Below are 20,979 nucleotides of genomic sequence, written 5' to 3'. Positions count from 1 at the left end.
TGCATCATTAAACCCCTCGTGTCTCTATCAATGCTACCACTAAACTCCCAAGGATTGCATTCATTGCTCAGCTCTACCCTTTTGTCATCATAATCCATTTACCTCATCCCCAAAGTCAAAACTAAAAGCAAGCCATAAAAATACAATAAAGGGGGAAAAGGGTATAATCATAAATCACAATGGATGAAGAATACCAATCAATCTCAAAATTTACACACTTGGATGGCCTTCAGATTCAAAACAATCAAGAGAGGTATAAGTGGGAAATAAGCAAGATGAAAATTTTAAAAAAGGAGAAGATTAATTATGGGGGAGCATGGAAAGTGGGAAGATTCTCGTAGAAAGAAGGTGTTGTCCTATACCAATCATCATATCTCATTCCCCTTTTTACAAGAACATGAGTGGAGTGAACAATGAAGCCATACCATACGGGTGAAAAAGCTTTTCTCCCCTAGTTGGTGAGCAGTCAGCATTACTCTGCCTCCCAGACACGACCTCTGTCTCTCCACCAAATGAGTTGGCAAGCCAAAGGTAAATTAACACTCCAATCAATTCCACTCTTCCACTCACTTTCACCCAAACAATAGACTAAAAACTCTTAAACTCATTTGATTTTCACTTTTTACATACATACCCACTAGGGTTTTCTTTTTAAAATTTTGATTTTAACTTTGATTTTGTTTTGTTTTATTTATTTATTTTTTCCCATGAAAGCGGACAGGTGAATGTATGCCCGTGAAGAGGGAGGGTGGGAGGGGGTAGACTTGTGTAGTTTAAAGTTCAAACTACTTTATAGGGGTTTCAATAAGAGGAAATGATGGGGGCTACGGTATCTTAAGTTTATCTCCCTAGTTTACCCTTAAAAGGCAAAATGAAGGGCGATAGATATCCATAACAGTTGGCATGGCTGTACTGCTACAGGAGAATGGGCTAATGAGCAATCAAAGACCTGATATGCCACCTTGGCCTTGTGTTCTCGCTTCCTGATTTTTTTCCTCCCATTCCTTATACTGGTTATCTTTTCTCCATTGTTCCCTAGTGAACTTTTTTCTTGCTTGGTATTTTTTTTTTCTCATGAATTAAGAACAAACAACATGTGCAATGAATCACCTTCCAAAAACTGCAAAGCTTGAATCCAATCTCCATATTTCTGCCATGCAAAGGAGCAAAGTGTTAGTTCATTACAAATGAGTGATCTAGCGAACAGATTCAGCCTCTTCCAGCCCAATCCCTAAATCTGCTAAAGTTACATCAACACTTATTTTTGGAAATTCTTAAGGGAAAGGTTGCAGGATACCACAGAGCAGTAGGGTCGGTGGTACTAATGCATGGTTACACACATGGACACACAAATGCGCCCACACACACACATGCATATTCATACCTGTACCTACAAGGCTACTATTTCCAAGTCCACAAAAATGATAGTTTTAGGTTGACTACTAGTTTAAATCCTTTAGTCAAACCTGAGTTTTGAAAAATTTGAAAGTGCACTAGAGTAACCTTGGCTTGTATAGAACGGTAAAAAGGGATTTAGATGGTATGCGTAAATGAAAACTATAAACATTTCATAAATGATAGGGAAAATAATAGCACCATCAGTAAAGCCACCAACCTGTTGATTATAGTGAACAGTAGTCGCTGCATTGTAAATCTGCACATATTAGTTCAAGTTCGTTGTAAAATCCCTTTCAACCATCTCATGCACTCTCTTATGCCGACAGCCTTCCTTGCTTCCGCTTTGCTCAAGACCTTTTAACAATCATAGCCAGCCAAACCGAGGACACTGCAGAACCAGTTTTTCAACTTTGAGATTAAAAGTTTGAAAAAGGACCCAGCTGGAGAGGTAGAGTTTCACAAGAATTCGAATGTTCAAGGGGTGAAGAGACAAATCATCAGAAGATGATGAAATACAAATTCAATAAATATAAATAAATAGTGAGAGGTCATGGGAAGAAGCCCCATTAGTCTCCACTTTTCTTTGACCATGACATAAATGACATGGACGTCCAATCTTCACTAGTGAGGCTCGCAAATGTTGAAAACGGATGCACTATGAGATGCAGATGAAATATAACAGTGAGAACCAAAAGTGCTTCTCAAGCTACGAAGATCCACTGCAGGGTTCTTCAGAGGTTGACCCACATAGAGACCAGGTCTGGCTTGCATCCACCTAACCGGTTCAGCCAAACTATTTTGTGGCAAAAAGATACTTCCAAAAATTCTGTAACAATTATATTATTGCGCCTTTTGCAATCTCTTCTTTCTGAAGCCAACTCAACATGCTCCATATTCAGACCTGATCTTATGGTGGACACCCAGCCCAAACATATATTTCTGTAAACAAGAATTCTCTAAGGAAGTTCCATGTTCGACATGCAACATGAGATTTCTTAGTAGATTTGTCGGAACATCTTGTAGGCTATGGTTTGTCTGGTATTGTGAACAAGGATTCTTCAACGAAAATGCCCCATTTCTGGGTTTAACAGCAGACTGCAGTCAGACAAACAGGTGCTGTGAAATCATAGTTTGCTACATTCATATATTTTTTAATATCAAGATATTATGAAAATGGCGGAAATAACAGTAGCAAGAGCCTAATGTTGCATCAAAAACATAGAATTCAAAATTTGAGAGTAAACATATCAACATCAGTCAAATTCCAGATAATCTGAAAGTCATTCACAAGCAGAAACAGCCTTCTTATGAATCTGACCAGACCATGCAACACTGATCCTGTCATGTTATTGTACATGGGGCGTTAGGCAAAGGTTCAAAGACCATTCCTGTCTTCATAATCTGAAAACAGACACTGTACTTGCCACAAACAAACTGAATGGCACAGCATGGCACCAAAAGAGAATGGATAGAGTAGGCAGAATCAGGCAATCTTGATGCACAAAAAAATGCCATGCCTCTCAGATATCAAATTATGTAATTATCACAAGGGAAAGAATAGGGAATCTGGAGTTAGCACGTAATGGTGGGAGAAATTAAAATTGTAAACCATATGAACTTCAAAAGTTGGGGAAACTACCATGGAGGTGCATATCCAATTCATGATGAATTTCTTTAGATGAATATTATTTCATCTGTTGTCGTACCTTGTTCAATCCTGAGAAGGATAGTTATAAAAAAAAAAAAAAAAAGCAATACAGGATTTGATTAGCAGACTAATAAATACGAGCCAATCCATTAAATATGAAATGCTGGTGGATTTGGTAGCCAACAAGTTCCCACATTCAGATTCATCTTGGTGCATGGGACGGGGAAGTTGAGCTCCACTTATTTCTGCAACATCTAGTCATTTTAACAAGGATGCAGCTATTTTTAATTTTCCTTCTATTTTTTGACTTTTTTTTTTTGTCTGGCACAATGATACGTATCCATGTCAGACACCTAGATCATAACTCAATTCATGTTGATGTAATGAGCACTTTGTGGAGTAATCACGGATATTTTATCAATCAAAAAATAAAGGGAAATTGGGAATCAAAAAGTTCACTGAGACATCCTCCTCCCTCTTTCAGAGCATTGCAATCTCTAGTATAGCAGCTGAATCACAGGCTGTAGAATGGAAGACATGGTAATTTTCACATTCACTGTCATCACAACAAGATGATAATATATATGCAGAATAGACAGAAGATTCCAAACTATTTAAAAACATAAACACAAAAAATTCAAGCAAAAATGTCATAAATATTATTAATCTCAAATTACTCTAGCAATCAAAACGTTACAACATTTTCCTGTTATGCTCTTGAACATCTTTATCTTTATAAACAAGAAGAGTCTTCTCTACAAACCCAAGAAACCCCAAATTCACATGGCCAGGCAGGAGATTCATGATCATTTGAATCATGCGGCTTAGGCAGTTCTGGTAGCCCATTGCTCAAGAGTCTCCCATTAACCTTCCCTCCTAACCCTACCTCAAAATCTTCTATTAAAACTAAACAACATAGGAAAAGAGAAAAACTAGTGGAAAGAATTCAATAAATCCGACAGCTCTAGATTTCTACAGAAATTAAAAAAAAGAAAAAGAATAATCATTATACTGAGGGTGCATCAGCAAAGACTTCATTGAGCATTTCATCCTCACCAGTTGTCATGGCAAATAGCTCGGCATCCTTTTCTTCCTCGTTGGAAAAATCTCGTCTTTCAAGTTTGGCATGAGCTGCAATAAATATCATCTTTTGAGCTCTGTCCAACCCCATCCTCGAGTGCCCGTGGAAACAAACCCACCGCAGGAAAGACCAATTACACTTGAAACCACATGATGTTGCATGAAGAAAGATAAGCCTCACTGCAACCTTCCCCAGGGATTTGAACTCGCTTAGGCAAGTCTGCCACACAAGCCTACTGCTTTGGGGGTTTGCATTTTTCATCTTTCCTGTCACAGGGTCTCGCTGCTTGACCTGAACAGCTTGTGCATAAAGTGGGTCTAGCCCCTCTGACCTCCATTTCATGAGCTCCATTAACGCAATGTGTGCTTCCTCCCTCGAAACCAACCGGGTTATGAGCTTATCGACATCTTTCTCCTGTTCGTGCGTCAAGCACTTGAATGGCGGCAGGTATTTCCCGCTTGTGTCCCTCATCAAGTAAAGTGGATCAAGTATAAAAGCAGCAGACCAAGCTGGGTGGTAGTTCTTTTTAAATCTCTTCTCGACTATCTTCTCCACAGGTCCTTCAGCAATGTTGAATTTGGCGCACCAGTCCTTCACTTTGGTTCTAAGCTCGTCCCAAAGAGGGAGGCACTGTCCAATCAATGGCCTCTCTGCCTCAATCTCCTGAGCCATGCCTCTGATAAGCTTAACTAGTGAATGAACAGCCTCCAAGTCATTCCAGAACCTCATACCTTGAACCATCTCTGCAACTTCCCCTGCAACAGGATCCTCTACGCATATCATCTTATAAGAATCATCCAGAACAACCAATTGCAGCACCCGGGCATGGCTCATTATATCCTCAAACATTGCACAAACATGCACAAAGTTGTTGGTGCTTTGACACTTGGGTGAAGGAACTCGAAGCAACCCAGCATGATCAAGTTCTTGTAATTGAAACTTGCGGAAGCTAGTCCTAACCTGCGAAGTGGTATTGAAGAAATTTGCTATCTTAAAGCAATTTTCAGTAACGGTCTTGAATAGTGGAAGCTCTTTGCTGAAATCCTTGATCAAACTAATGAACCCCTGAAGCTGGCAACAAAGATTAATCATCCAATGATTCTGAATTTCCAAATTCCTCAATGCTTTAGCTTTATACTTGTCTGCAACTATCCCCACGCATCTTTGCACAACACTACCACACGTACCTGTGATCGTCTCCCACAGAATCTCCTCCGCATACTTGGACGGCACCGGTACTGATCCTCCGGCAAACACCGCCTTCTGAAACACGCTCGTCCCGTTGGGAAGATTAACGACAAACTTAACCAAATTCTCTTCCCCGCAAGAAAAACCAAAATTATTGTTCTTCCACCCATCCGAAGCCACTTGAAAGAACATGGCTTCTCGAATTCTAGCTTCCGACTCCATCTTAACTTCATCGAACCTGGAATCGAGCCGTGAACCCGAAAACTCGCGCGGCGAGATAGATGGCAAACCAACCTGGTTAAGAAAATTTCTAAACTTGGGGTGCTCTAAACTGGAAAATGAGACCGACCCACAAGACTCGTAGAACCAATCAGCGAGCAAATCCAGCGCGGAATCAATCTGGTCCTTGCTGAGAAGAGCCCCTGGCGAAGCCTTGGGACTCTTAAGCTTCTTCACGCTATCTTCCAGCATCGCCAGAGCACCCAGATCATCCTTCCCGCCCGATAACACCAAATGCTGTCGCGAAAAGCCCGCATTTGTCCCAGCAGCGGCAATTGAAACCGCGTTTTGCACCTGCGAATTGTACCCTAATTCGCCGCAGAAGCGCGACGAGTCGACCATGGCGAGCGAGTGAACTTGGTACGAAGACGAAGGAGTGGTAGCCGCCATATGAGAGTTACTTCGCTTTCTGTGGTTGTGGGAAGAAGGAGAGGGGAGAGACGATATCGGCGACGGCGACGGCGAGACGGACGAAAACGGTTTCAGAACGGCGCTGAAGTTGGGGCAAGTCCCCCTCTTAAGATGCTCCGAAGCGGTTCGAGACGGGTTCGAGGCAGAGAAAGCAGCGTCGCACAAGATGCACTTGAGCTTCACAGCCTTTGGAAGGGCGGTATCATTGTTGCGCACCAGAACGGGTTCGAGATGAGCCCAGTACCAAGCTCCTTTGCCTTTTATGGCTTTGTTGCGGACCGCGACCAAGCCTTCGTACCGCTTGTTCACGGCCTTCGCGGCGGCGTCGTCGGAGAAATCAATGGGCGTGGAATTATTGGCGGTAGACATTGAAGGATCAGCGCACAAATGGGTGCGTGAACAATGGATTTCCGAGGATCAAGAGAAGGAGTCTTGGTGGCGCAGAAATAACGTCATGGTGGCGGCGACGGCCGCGGCTTTGGCGGTGGTTACGAGGCATTTAGCCGGAGAAGACGGCCGGCGGCGAGGTGGATGCTTGGCGGTATCGGATTTCCATGCCGGAAACCGGCGATCTGACCGGAGAATGCGAGGAATTTTGGAGGTGGAGTGTGGCAGTGAGATGGTCCAAGGTGTTTGTGGAATTGTCTAGCACAAGTTGGTTTTTTTTTTTTTTTTATAGCACAAGTTGCTGTTGAAGTGAAGAGGAGGTGGAGGGGATAGAGAGACGGAGAGACAGAAGTATTTATAAACAGAGAGAGAGAGAGAGAGAGAGAGAGTCTTGCAGAGACTTGACTCACTCGGTGTGGAGCAGGAGAGAGTGAGGGAGGCAACGCGCTGCACTAAAAGCGCGTAGCTAGCATTCACTGGTAATAACTAAGATGGGTTTATTTTGGGGAAAAAAAAAAGCAATTTTATTTTTAAAATTTCTTTTCAAGAATTATAAAAAAATATTTAAAAAAATCAAAATTTTAATATTTTGATAAGAAGTTTAACAAATAATTTTAACTTAGTTTTTCGTATTTGCACATAAGATGGTAGTTTTATAATTTTGCTTAAAAACAATATAAGTTAAACTTAAAATAACCTAAAAATGAGATAGTGAGAATGAATCTAATAAAGAAGGAAAATGTTCTCGTGAATTGATAAGAAAGAATTCATATATTTGACTTCACCTAATAGGAATTAAGGCCTGTTACTGTTATTTTTGTTAAAAACTAAAAATAAATATAATATTTTTTATAGTTAATAGGCTAAGAGTGAAATCGAGCAGAAACAATGTAATGTTCAAACTTCACTCTATTTTAAGATTTTGAGCTCTAAACTCCAAATTTTTCTTATCAATTTTAAAACTATTAAATTTTAATTGAACTCAATTATATATTCTTAAAACTTACGTTTGTCCTAACTAAAGTCAATTTGATAGTAATAATATCAAACCCTTGTCTACAAATTAGTCATATTTTTTTGCTAATAGTATTGCAAAATTTTTATCCAACTTGTCAAATTATTGACTTGAACATTTTGAACTTGACTTAAACCTGATTATTCGAGTTCCAATCAACTTGCATAATGAGTTAAGTCCGAATAGTTCAAGAAAAAACTTGACTTGTATCCTAAAATAACTATTAATTTCTCTTTTAGTTGAAAAAAAATATATTTGTATAATTCACATTGTGCTAGCATAAAATTGTAGCGCACCGACCCGCCACGAGGGGTCTGAAGTGCTAGTAAAACATTTAAATCCTCTGATACCATAACACTACCACCCGCCCTAATTAGGGAAAACTGGATGGTCCTGTCATTACTGAAAATAAAATCATATAGTGAAAGAAAATACCTCAATCATATTACCAGAGTTCTAATTGTTCCCAAATACATATATATATATATATATATATATATATATATATATATATATATATATAACTACCTGTCTATATAATACAACCCGGCAAAATAACAAAATGTAGTAGCTGGTGGCTCATCAGCTCTGTCTATCACCCCAAAAAGTCCAATCCCTAACCCGTAGTAAGTTAGGCACAGTTCCTTGAAGCACTTGAAAAATGAGATGGATAATGGGGTGAGACACTTCTCAGTAAGGAAGACTAGACTATCATCAGTGTGTGACTAACATGAGTTTTAGTACGAATAAAATATCTTCATACTTTTAACTGTATCTTAAATGGCATTTTTAAAACTGTACTGAACTGTATCTCTAGAATTACATAATTTCTGAATAAAATATTTCGGCTTAATATAGCCCATTTATAGTAAATATGCACATATATGCATGAAAGAAAACACTTTGTACTGCTGAATTAGCGTTGTCACGCTCTCTCCTCGACATGCTTCCCCCCATGACGGGTTGTGCAGCCTGAAGGTTGGACTTAGCATATGGTTGGCCGACCATAGCTAAGTCATAAAAAAGGTAGTAAGTACGATTGTGCCTACCCTTAACCCAAAACTGCATCGGGAAGGGTCACCTGGAACTGCTTTGGATGGGGTCCCGGCACTGCCTCGAGGTAGTATTGTACCCAAGTCTCTAACTGACTATCCCGCATCACACTTCCATCCCTGTGTGATTGCACTCACAGCCAACACATAGTAACGGTACCGTGCTCATAACATCATCAGATATCCTCGGGGTTCTTAAATTATATATGGCAATTTACATAATAAAACTAAAATCATAATTCATTTCTATAAATTTGTACAAAACATAAGTTGTTCGTTATTCTATAACATATCTGTTATATCTTGCCTCGGTATGAAAACCAGCACATCATAACCCGATTTCTAGCTGTCATATCACATATCGGCTTATAGCTGTCATTTCTTATATCGGTATATAGTCGTCACATCACAGTAGTTTACATAGTTTGTTTATTTATGCCAATTTAAACCATACTCATGCCACACAATTTTTCACCTGATAAATCATATATTAGGTAAACTGGCTGAGAAAATCTACAAGTTGTTGAAAGCATGGGTATAAGCATCTCTAGGGTTTTATTTAATATAAACTATACATTTTACTGAAAATAGGAGATGTTCAACTCATTCACTTCAGTTTTTCCCAAAAACATATAAATGTCAAAACAACCATTTTCATACACCCAATTCGTTTAGAAATTCATATATACTATTTCTGTATAGATATATTGCAATTTAATCGGTTCATATTTAAAAATAATTGATATAATCTAATCCCCTAATTACCTGTTCCTGAAGAAAAAAATTCCTAAACCTTCGAAACCACCGAAGCCTAACATCATGAATCCGCCGAAGATCGACGGCCTATGTGTCGAGAGGAGGGAGAGAGAGTCGAAGAGCACTTGCGGAGAGTTCTCGGGCTATAGAGAGAGAGAGAGAGAGAGAGAGAGAGAGAGAGAGAGAGAGAGAGAGAGAGAGTCAAAACCCTAACTTTAAAGAGAGAAAAAGAGAGAGTTGAGTGTAAGAGTTATGAAAACAAAAACATAACTTAGCCCATAAGTAAGTAGGCTAGCAAGAAAACTGTCGACGATTTTTCTAGGCTTGGCAAAATCGCCGATAGTTTGGCACTTAAATCGTTCTCTGCAACTGAAATTGTCAGCGTTTTTTTGAACTTCCTAAAACCGTCGATGGTTTGGTCCTATGCCAAACCAGTTTTCCCCTTTTCTTTTCCTTTCTCTTTTTTTTTTATTTATTCCTTTATTTTCTTGGTTCGGGTTAATACGCTCTCCCCTCCTTACAAAAAAATTGTCCTCAAAATTTGCTAATTGATTTCCATTACATCCACTGAATTATCACTGATTTTCTAATCTGACTCTAGGAAGAACCGGCGGCCACCCACATAGCAGCTCCGTCCTAAGTTTATTAATTACCCTCACTTATAGTGGAGGAATACCGTGGTTACACGTAATGTATCGGGAGATTATAATACCATACAAACTCTCCCAAAGACCATCCATATGCTAAACTTTAAACAAACCTACTCTAAACACTATACATACAAACCAACACTTACCTATTGTTCTACTTACCTGTCTAACTATCACACCCTGAACCCAAAAATGGGACCCAGGGATGAAAATGTAATCTAACATGTCTCTGTATCATACAAACTATCCATAGATACAGTACAAAGGATGAGGGTCCGACCCCGTGAGGTTCCCAGGCACCCTAAACACATTTAAACACAACAGAATATACGCACAAGACAGTTCCCTACAAAACTACCAGATCAGAATTGAAAACCGAGTCTTACCTCGATTTTTTGCCAAAACCCAAAAATCTCTTAAACGAGATTCCGATCCATAGAACTTGTAGAGAATCCTTCCACGATCTTCCTAGTAACTTTAGATTCACGATTCCAGCGACAACCAGCAAAGAAATCTAGAGACATAGAGAGTAGGGAGAGTTCTATAGAGAGAGATAGGATTTAGTTTTATTAATGGCTAAGCAATGAGAAATGATATTTATAGCCCTTTGATTCGGGAAAAATCATTGACGAGATGGTGTCCTCGTCGACGAGGCTCTATAGTCTTCTCGTCGACGAGGTGGTGGATTCGTCGACGAATCCTGATATCACCGGTTTCCTGAAACTCCTCGACTTCTCCTCGTCAACGAGCCTCTGAACTTCATCGACGAGAGATGCATGACCTTCATCGATGAAGCCTGTTCAAATACTAATTTTACCCCTCTCTTATTTATTTAAACCCATTTATCACGGTTCGGGTTCTTACACTAGCGCAAAGCCTCTCTAAATAGTTGTGGGTACTTCTGAAGTATTTTTGTCTCTGATTCCCATGAAGCTTCCTCCACTACGTGATTACGCCAGAGTACCTTCACAAGCGAAATTTTATTAGTACATAACTCCTGCTCCTTACGATCTAGGATCTGTACTGGTATCTCCTCATATGCCAAAGTGTCCCCGAGCTCCAAAGACTCATAATTGATCACATGCGAAGGATCCAGAACGTACTTCCTTAGTATGGACACGTGGAACACATCGTGGATTCTAGACAGTGTTAAGAGTAATGCTATCATGTACGCCACTAGACCAACTATTTCCAAAATCTCAAATGACCCAATGTATCTAGGGCTTAGTTTCCCATTTTTCCCAAATCTCATCACCCTTTTCATTAAAGCAATCCTCAAACATATCGCATCACCTATCTCGAACTCTAACTCTCGCTGGTGTGTATCCGCATAGCTTTTCTACCGAGTATGTAATGTTTTAATCCTTTCCCTAATAAGCTGGACCTTCTCAGAGGTCTACCGAACAAGCTCCGACCCAAAAATCTTCCGCTCACCAACCTCATCCCAATACAACAGAGATTGACACCTTCGACCATACAATGCCTCATACGGTGCTATCCCGATACTAGCCTAATAACTGTTATTATATGCAAACTCAACTAACGACAGATATTTAATCCAACTATCCCCGAAATCCAGTACACACGCCCGTAGCATATCCTTTAGGATCTGAATGGTCCTCTCGGATTGTCCATCGCTCTGTGGATGAAATGCAGTACTGAAGGTGAGTTGAGATCCCAATGTTTCCTATAGACTCTTCCAAAATCGGGAAGTAAACCGCAGGTCCCTATCGATGGACATAGGCACCTCATGCAATCTGACTATCTTCTACACTTAGAGTTCTACCAGCCTATTCATGGAATAACTGACTTTAACTGGAATGAAATGGGTAGTCTTTGTTAGTCTGTTAACAACTACCCAGATAGCATTCTGCCCATGAAGTGTCGATGGCAATTCCGTGACAAAGTCCATAGAAATGTGTTCCTACTTCCACTTGGGAATGAGAAGTGGTTGCAATGGTCTTGCTGGCCTCTGGTGTTCAGCCTTCACCTGCTGATAGGTCACTCATTGCTCAACAAAACGGCTGATCTCTCTTTTCATGTTAGACCACCAAAAAGATTCCCGCAAATCTCTGTACATCTTTATGCTCCCTAGATGCACTGTATATAAAGAGCGATGTGCCTTTTCCATAATGGTCCTTTTAATCTAAGCATCATTCGGTATGCATATCTTGGTACGAAATCTCAACACCCTATCATCTAAGACATTGAAATCTACCTTCAATCCTTTTTGTACTCCATTCACAATCTCTACCTGCTCTGCATCTTTCGTCTGAGCTATCCTGATCCTTTCCCGTAAGGTTGATTGCACTACCAAGCTAGCAATGAACGCCAGGTGATTTCCTTCCACTAACTCCACACCAAACATTTCCAAGTCCATCATGATAATGCTGAAGTACAACTATTGAGACTGACGCACCCACTGACTTCCGACTCAAAGCATCCGCTACCACATTAGCCTTTCTTGGGTGGTAACTAATGGTACAGTCATAGTCCTTTATCAACTCAAGTCATCTCTGCTACCTTATGTTCAACTCCTTCTGAGTGAAAAAGTACTTAAAACTCTTGCGATCAGTAAAGATCTCGCACCTTTCACCGTACAGGTAGTGCCTCCACATCTTTAATGCATAAACTATCGCTTCCAATTCCATGTTGTGTGTTCGATAGTTCTTCTTGTACTCCTTGAGTTAGTGAGAAGCACACACGATAAGCTTTCCTTGCTGCATCAAGACACACCCGAGTCTTTTCTGAGATGCGTCACTATAGATCACAAATCTACCCTTTCTTGATGGAATGGTCAACACTGGGGCAATAACTAGTCATTATTTCATTTCCTCAAAACCCTGCTCGCACTCACTAGTCCACTCAAATTTCATATTCTTCCTCGTAAGTCGTGTCAGCAGACCTGATAGTCTAGAAAATCCTGCTACAAATCGACGATAATATCTTCCTAAACCCAAAAAATTTTTAGCCTAATGCATGTTCTTCGGTCTTGCCCAATCAACTACCACTTCTATCTTGCTCGAGTCCACTAAAACACCTTCTCTGGACACTACATGTCCTAGAAGTGCCACTTGCTCCAACCAAAATTTGCATTTCTTGAATTTAGCAAACAACTTCTTTCCTTTAAGTACCTGAAGTACCAACCTCAAATAAGTTGCATGCTCCTCAGGGCTCCTCGAATAAACCAGAATGTCATCGATGAACACAATCACAAACTGATCTATGTACTCATGAAACACCTTGTTCATTAGGTCCATGAATGTCGAAGGAGCATTGGTCAATCCGAAAGGCATAACCAAAAATTCGTAATGGCTATACCTAGTATGGAAAGTCGTTTTTGGTACATCTTTTGTTTTAACCTTCATCTGATGATACTAGGATTGTATATTGATCTTGGAGAAGACCTGTGTACCCTGTAACTGGTCAAATAGATCATCAATACGGGGTAAGGGGTACTTATTCTTTACTGTCACTTTGTTGATCTCTTAGTAGTCAATGCACATCCTCATCGACCCGTCCTTCTTCTTTACAAATAACACCGGTGCTCCCCAGGGTGATACGCTCGGTCTGATAAACCCTTTGTCAAGAAGTTCCTGTAGCTGCTCCTTTAACTCCTTTAGTTCAGATGGAGCCATTTTGTATGGAGCCTTAGAAATAGATGTTATCCCTGGAAGTAACTCAATGGCAAATTCCACCTCGCAATTAGGAGGTAATCCCGGTAAGTCCTCTGGAAAAACATCCAAGAATTGCCTTACCACGGGGATATCTTTTAGCTTAAGTTCTTCCCTCAGTGCTTCTTTTACAAATGCTAGGTACCCCTGGCATCCCTCCAAAAGTAGTCTCCTTACCTGAATGGCTGAAAGAATCCATAGTGCAAAGCGCATACACGATCCGACAAATTTAAGCTTATGTTCCCCTAGAGGTCTGAACACGACCTCCTTCTTGTGGCAGTCAATACTTGCATAACTGGATGCCAGCCAATCCATCCCAAAAATGATGCCAAACACATTCATGTAAAAAACAATCAGACTAGCAGGCAACATTCTCCTATAAATATCCATTGGGTAGTCTTTGATCACCTTACCACACACAACAACTGACCTTGTCGGCATGACCACCTCTAACTCGGCATCTAGCATGTAATAACCCAAGAAATTCTTACAGGACTCATCGATGAACACAGGGGTTTTGTCGATGAGGGCTCTTCAGGATCTCGTCGACAAGGTCCTATCTCGTCGATGAGAAAATACCGAGAGAGGATTTAAGGTAGACTGAAACTCGTCGACGAGGGTACGAGTTCGTCGACGAACTTTCTATAGGACTCATCGACGAGGTGATGTGTCTCATCGATGAATCTGGCTTTATAAATAGTTGAAACTTAGATTTTTAACATAATTTTCAGCACATAAACCTCTCTCCTCTCTCTCTCTCTCTCTCTCTCTCTCTCTCTCTCTCTCTCTCTCTCTCCCTCTCTCTCTATGTTTCCCTCCCCTTCTCTCTTCGATCTTGGCCCCATTTCTCGTCGAATTGAAGATCTGAGGCCACCACAACGCTCCTAGCGAAGTTCTTTGCAAGTCTGTCGAAGCTGATCATGGGGAAAGTTGATTTGAAATTCATCTTAAATTCAAGGTAATATGTTTTATTTAGAATCTGCTTTCCCTACAGTTATAAGAAGTGTTGTATACAGAAAAATACTTAAGTTTAGTTCTGGAAAATATCATTTTCAGGGTGTTGAGCGGGGAACCCTATAAGTGCAAAAGTATTTCTCTTAGGGGATTTTCAGGAATCAGGTAAGGGGATAAATTAAGCAAGTTATTTTATGAATTGGCTTGGTCTAGGCTAGTACGTGCACGATACTGATGTTATGTGTTCATGATTCATCATGATATTTGTATTAATGCCGCTGTACGGAGTGGTGTGAGATTCGATGATCGATGTTGTTTTAAGTGTTGACCTTATTGGTCACGCCCGGTTTTGATTATGACAAATACTCATTGTATCTAATAAACATTTGAGTTGTGTGCAGGAATCAAGAATGATAAGATCAAGATGTGCACAAAGCAAGAAAGGCTTGAAGACGACAATTTCATAACTCTTAATTGTAATAATTTTCAATGAAGTTGTTTGTAATAGTAATTAGGATTTTCGGTTTGTAATAAGCTCACACACATCACATGCATGATTTAATTTGCAAGCTTAAACCGAACCATAGAAAGACCTTAGGGTGAACCCAAGTGACCTTAGGACACTCACTTTTGCACTTGTATGTAATAGGCACTTGAATAGGGTTTGAATGTTACAAGAAGGGACCGAAATGCACATTTGGTGCACTTTCGGTCGACCGGCCAACTCAGTTCAATTTGGCCCGATCGACCGAAACCGGTCCAGGTCAACTGTTTGACCCAGGCTCGGTCGACCGAGCCCTTATAGGTCATTTAACCTCGGTCGACCGAACCTCCTGGGAGTCAACTTTTTGACCTCCCGGTCGACCGACCATATTTGTACTACAGCTACCTGGTCGACCGAGGGGTCTTGGGAAAATCCCAACAACCTGGTCGACCGAGCCCTGTAGTTCAAAAAGGCCCCGGCCGACCGAACCTCGGTATTTTTGAAAATCGCCCTTTCCCGATCGACCGACCACTCAGTTCAAAATGACCCCGGTCGACCGAGCTACTTGAGTCCCGGTCGACCGAAACACTTTTAGCCGACCCGACCTCTCGGGTTGGTCCTATTTTTACCGTGGTTAATATTTTTCTAAACAGGGTTAAAATGCCTTAAACATCATTAGACTTTTCTAATAATACCCTATAGGTCCCCAACGGTCATATTTTCTCCCTTGCCTATATATATGAGTTCATTTGAGAAAATTAATAAAAGGGATTAGCCACTTTGATTAGGGAAAATTCTTTGAAAAATAAAAACCCTATAATACTCATATTCAATCCCCATTCACTCATGCTTACATTCTTCGATCTCCTAAATCCTCTGTAAGTCGATTGAGTGTTCTTATTTAGTAGGTTTGCTCTCCCATTCATATTTGATTGTTTTATTTTCATTGAGAGCTAAACCCAAGTATTCTTAGGAGACTTTGTTAATAAGTCTATCCTAAGAAGACTTTGATAGATCTTCTAAGATTTGCACCTTTATTGCAACATCTTAAGAAGATTGTATTTGTTTTTGGTTGCAAAACATTTTTAAAATACTTTCAAATATCTAGTGTGCTTTGTCTTGATAAATCTTTAAAGAGATATTTGTTGGTGTGAGAAAAATCTTTGTTACAATATTCATTGATATATATCTATACTTGAATACAAAGATGAAATTCTTTTTGCAAACCAAACTCATATATTGCTAGAGCTTCATATACATGTATGTATTGAGAAAACTTATTGATTGAAATATATGAAGTTTGGATAATATCTTTGTTTGAGCACTTAGATTGAATATCCTGTGATACAAAGATCATTTAGGTTTGCACTCTCACGCACTCATTACAACGATAGTAAATCTATTTGAGAGTTGACATCTTAGACCACATTGAGCTTACAAATTATTTCATATTTGTAGTGTATATCATTGCGCGAATTTGGGTACATATCTGCTTTACTTGAAAGCACAATCACTGTACCATTTCATTGTAATACACTTTGGTTGTATTTCCAGGCACGGGCCTGAAGAGGGAGACTAGCCCTGGAATAGTCCCAGATTGGCTTAGACCCGGTTAGGAAAGCTAGGTGCGTTGTCCTGTTAAGGCGTGTAGGTTAAGGTCAGCCCCGCTAATTGACCTGGTTAAGGTTGAGGTCAGCCCTGTGTTAATTTGACCTGGTTGTAAACGGTGCCGCTCCACCCTTAAGTGAGCTATTAGTGGAATCCTCTAGCTTGCGAGCTTGAGGCGGGGACGTAGGCATGGTTGGCCGAACCTCGATAACATATCTTGTGTTCATTTATATTTCCGCACTTTATATTTACTGCACATGTATGTTATGGGTGAATGATGCGTATGACTTAAATTTCACATTATACTTATCTACGCATTTGGAAATTGAATAGGCAGACCCTAGGTTGTGTATATACTGCTGTTTATCCAATTCAACCTAGGTGATAAATTTTAAAATTCCAATTCACCCCCCCTTTTGGCAATACACCAATTCTAACATTAAGAAATGTGAGCGCCCCTGGTGTACGGACTAGGTCTGGCAGACCCATCGGACTTACAAACTGTACTCTTAAGTTGGCAATGGTCAGCCAACCATTGTCAGGTCCCGCCTTCGGGCCATACAACCCAGTCATGTGGGGGTAATACATGACAACAGCCAACTAACCTACCAGGATTGTTTTTGTATTATTATTATATGAGATGAGTTATGCAATGAGAATACAGTATGTTCTGTCATGTTGTGATTATACATGTTTTCCCAGAAATATATATACAGTTTTACTGGTTATGTTCATGATTATATATATATCACAGAAATACTCATGTTGTCACACACTAGTTTTAGTTTATTTCCCTTACTGAGAGGTGTCTCACCCCGAATTTCATAAACATTTAAGGAGCCTCTGATAGGCGAGCGGGTAAAGCTCCGTTGATTTAGTATTGTTGATCTGCCCTATCTGAAGGCTAAGTTTTGGTAGGGACGGTTAGATTTTGTGCAGGTTGTACAGCCTCTGACGCAATATTATGTAGCGTGGCTCAGCAAGTTATGGCTAAGATTGTTAGGAGCTCGAGGAGCAGGGTGGTCCGTCGGTTGGCCATGGGTGCACTATCGAGAAATTTACGAAGATGAATCCTCTGGCCTTTTTGGGACGAGTCAATCCTGTAGCCGCTGAGAACTGGATGCAAAAGACCGAGAAAGTCTTGGTTGTGTTGCAATGTACTGAGGACCATAGGGTCCTCTTTGCCACCTATAAACTAATAGGAGAGGCTAAGAGGCGGTGGACTGCAGTGAGGCTTCTGGAGCAGCAGAGGACGATGCCGATAGCCATGACTTGGGACCAGTTTAAATAGTTATTCTTCGATAGATATTTTCTAGCCATTATCATAGAGGCTACAGTGGAAGAGTTCTCGAGTCTGAAGTAGGGACAATTATCAGTTCAGCAGTATGTGGCGCGCGTTTCATCGAGCTCTATCATTTCGCCCCGTACATTGTCCCTGATGAGGTGAAGAAAGTGAGGTAGCTTGAAAGAGGCTTGAGGCGGAGTATTTTCAAGCAGGTGGTGGTGCTACGGATACAGGATTTTACCAAGCTATTCGATAAAGCAGCCTTGGCAAAGGTTGGTGAGCAACTGGATGTAGAGGATTAGGGACAGAGGAAGAGATCTGCATCTATGGGCTATTAGCAGGTTCATAGACCGGGTCAATAGAGGAGAGAAAATCATGACAGAGGACAGAGACAGGAGACTGGAGGACATGAGGTTCAGGTAGTGCATGGTCCCCCTGTCTGCTAAACTTGTGGAAGGAGACACTGGGGAGAGTGTCGCGCAGGTGGAGTTGTCTGCTACCACTGCGGTAAGCAGGATCATATGGTGTGAGACTGGCTTACCCCACTAGATGTAGTTCTAGCTCCCAAACCATAACGGGGAGGTTATCAGGTGCCACGTGGGGGCCAACAAAGGAATATGGCTCCAGCTAGGGTGTTTACTCTGACGCCGAGTGAGGTTGAGACAGCAAGTGACTTAAATTTATTGCCTTGTTTGATACAGGAGCTACACACTCGTTTGTGTCCTTAGGGTGCACTAGACTATATGGGGAAGAAACACAGTTGTTGAATACTGAACTGTTGGTATCTACACCGACTGGGTCGGCAATGAGGTGTAGTAGGGTGCTTCGGGGTTGCTCAGTTGATATTCAAGGGGAAATTCTGTCTGCTGATCTGATAGTGCTAGATATGCATGGATTCGATGTGATCTTCAGCATGGATTGGCTAGCAGCTAATTTTGCCAGCATAGATTGTCATTCACGAGAAGTGATATTCAAACCTCCGGGACGAGCGGAATTCAAGTTCGTAAGGTAGCAAGTGCAATCCTTGCCTCAACTTGTTTTAGCTATCTAGGCCAAGAGACTTCTGTTGAGTGGTTGCCAAGGGTTTGTGGCTGTTGTAATGGAGATGTTAGAGAATGAATTGGAACTTACTTGTATGCCCGTGGTAAAAAAGTTTATAGATATTTTCCCAGATGAGTTACTAGGCTTACCACCTGATTGTGAGGTAGACTTCCCTATTGATCTACTTCTAGGTACGACACCGATTTTACAAGTACCTTACCGAATGATGCCAGCGGAATTGGCAAAATTGAAGGATCAGTTGCAAGATCTGCTTGATAAAGGCTTTATATGACCTAGTGTATCTCCGTAGGGAGTTCCAGTTCTATTTGTGAAGAAGAAAGATAGGTCGATGAGGATGTGTATAGATTATAGGGAAATTAATAAAGTGACGATCAAGAACAAATATCCTCTACTCCGTATAGACGATTTGATTGACCAGCTCTAAGTACACGAGTGTATTCGAAGATTGACCTTAGATTTGGCTACCATCGGGTAAAAGTGAAAGTAGAAGACATTTCAAAGACGGCCTTTAGGACTAGGTATGGGCATTACGAGTTTCTTGTTATGCCGTTTGGTTTGACGAATGCTCCTACGGTATTTATGGATTTGATGAACAGAGTCTTCCATCAATACCTAGACCAGTTCGTTGTTGTTTTTATTGATGATGTACTAGTCTATTCGAGGAGCCATGAGGAGCATGAGACACACTTGAGGCAGGTTCTGTAGACACTTCGGGAAAAGAAGTTGTACGTTAAGTTCAGTAAATGTGAATTTTGGCTTAAGAAGGTCGTGTTCTTGGGGCATGTTGTATCTGGAAATGGTATTTTTGTGGATCCTAGTAAGGTTGAGGCCATAGTGAATTGGTTTAGACCGAGGAATGTCTAGGAGATTAGGAATTTCTTAGGGCTAGCTGGGTATTACCGTCGTTTTGTAGAAGGATTCTCAGCGTTATCAGGGCCTTTGACACAACTGACGAGGAAAATGTAAGATTTGATTGGGACGATAGTTGTGAGCAGAGTTTCCAGAAGTTGAAGTAGAAGTTAGTCACAATACCAGCATTAATCATCCCGTCAGGGGGTGAGGATTATACTATCTACAGTGATGCATCCTTAAAGAGACTTGGCTGTGTATTGATGCAGCATGGCAGGGTGATAGCGTATGCTTCTAGACAGTTGAAGGAGTATGAGAAGAACTACCCTACCCATGATCTTGAATTGGCTGCAGTTGTACACGCATTAAAGATTTGGAGGCATTACTTGTATAGCGAGCGGTGTGAGATCTTTTTCAACCACAAGAATTTGAAGTACTTTTTCACGTAGAAGGAACTGAATATGAGGCAGAGAAGGTGCTTGGAGCTAATTAAAGATTTCGATTATACCATTAGTTATCACCCAGGGAAAGCAAACGTGGTAGCTGATGCATTGAGCAGGAAGTTTGGGGAACTAGTGTTGGTGGCTATGGAGATCTAGTATCCGATCATGATGGATCTGGAGAGACTCGACATTAAATTAGTTGAAAGTGGTTCTCAGGCTCACATGGCTAGTTTAGTCGTGCAGCCTACTTTGCAGGAGAAGATTAAAGCCGCCAAGAAGGAAGACCTAGAGTTAGTAGAGGTGAAAGACAAAGTATAGAGTGGTCAGGGTGAGGAATTCAATATTGTAGATGATGGGGCCTTGCAGTTCCGTTCCAGATTATGCGTTCCTGCTGATACTGAGATCAGAAAGACTATTTTAGAGGAGGCTCACAGATCTTTGTACACAGTTTATCCCGGCAATACGAAGATGTATAGGGATCTACGGGAGTCGTTCTGGTGGAGTGGTATGAAGAGAGAGATCGCCGAGTATGTAGCCCAATGTCTGACATGCTAGCAGGTAAAAACTGAGCACCAGAGGCCGAAAGGACAGTTTCAGTCTCTATTTATCCCAAAGTGGAAGTGGGATCATATATCTATGGATTTTATGTCAGGATTGCAGATGGCGTTACATGGTCAGAATGCCATTTGGGTGATTGTTGACCGTTTGACTAAGATTGCCCACTTTTTACCTATCAAAATCAACTACTCCCTCAA

The 20,979-nt window shown here is 40.9% G+C and overlaps 1 protein-coding gene across 4 annotated transcripts; it reads right to left on the bottom strand.

Moving 5' to 3' along the window:
- Window positions 1-1,622: 1,622 nt before the first annotated feature.
- On the bottom strand, window positions 1,623-6,840 carry LOC131146919 (uncharacterized). 4 transcript variants are annotated; one of them, XM_058096768.1, is made up of 2 exons: window positions 4,103-6,821; window positions 1,623-1,786 (listed from the first exon to the last, which is right to left on the bottom strand). In XM_058096768.1, the coding sequence occupies exons 1-2, from the start codon at window positions 6,372-6,374 to the stop codon at window positions 1,746-1,748; spliced, it is 2,313 nt and encodes a 770-aa protein (XP_057952751.1). In that variant the 5' UTR covers window positions 6,375-6,821; the 3' UTR covers window positions 1,623-1,745. The 4 variants fall into 4 exon arrangements, with proteins under 4 accessions (XP_057952751.1, XP_057952754.1, XP_057952753.1 ...); XM_058096771.1 differs by lacking the exon at window positions 1,623-1,786 and adding an exon at window positions 1,795-2,493; XM_058096770.1 differs by lacking the exon at window positions 1,623-1,786 and adding an exon at window positions 3,512-3,567.
- Window positions 6,841-20,979: the final 14,139 nt, after the last annotated feature.

This window comes from Malania oleifera, chromosome 13, assembly GCF_029873635.1.
Source record: "Malania oleifera isolate guangnan ecotype guangnan chromosome 13, ASM2987363v1, whole genome shotgun sequence".
Taxonomy (NCBI): domain Eukaryota; kingdom Viridiplantae; phylum Streptophyta; class Magnoliopsida; order Santalales; family Ximeniaceae; genus Malania; species Malania oleifera.
The sequence above is the reverse complement of the archived record's forward strand: the minus strand, read 5'-3'. Positions and strand labels throughout refer to the sequence as shown.

What these genes read in the sequence shown, in the direction of transcription:
- LOC131146919 (XM_058096767.1), bottom strand. Translation starts at nt 6,374, where the DNA reads ATGTCTACCGCCAATAATTCCACGCCCATTGATTTCTCCGACGACGCC.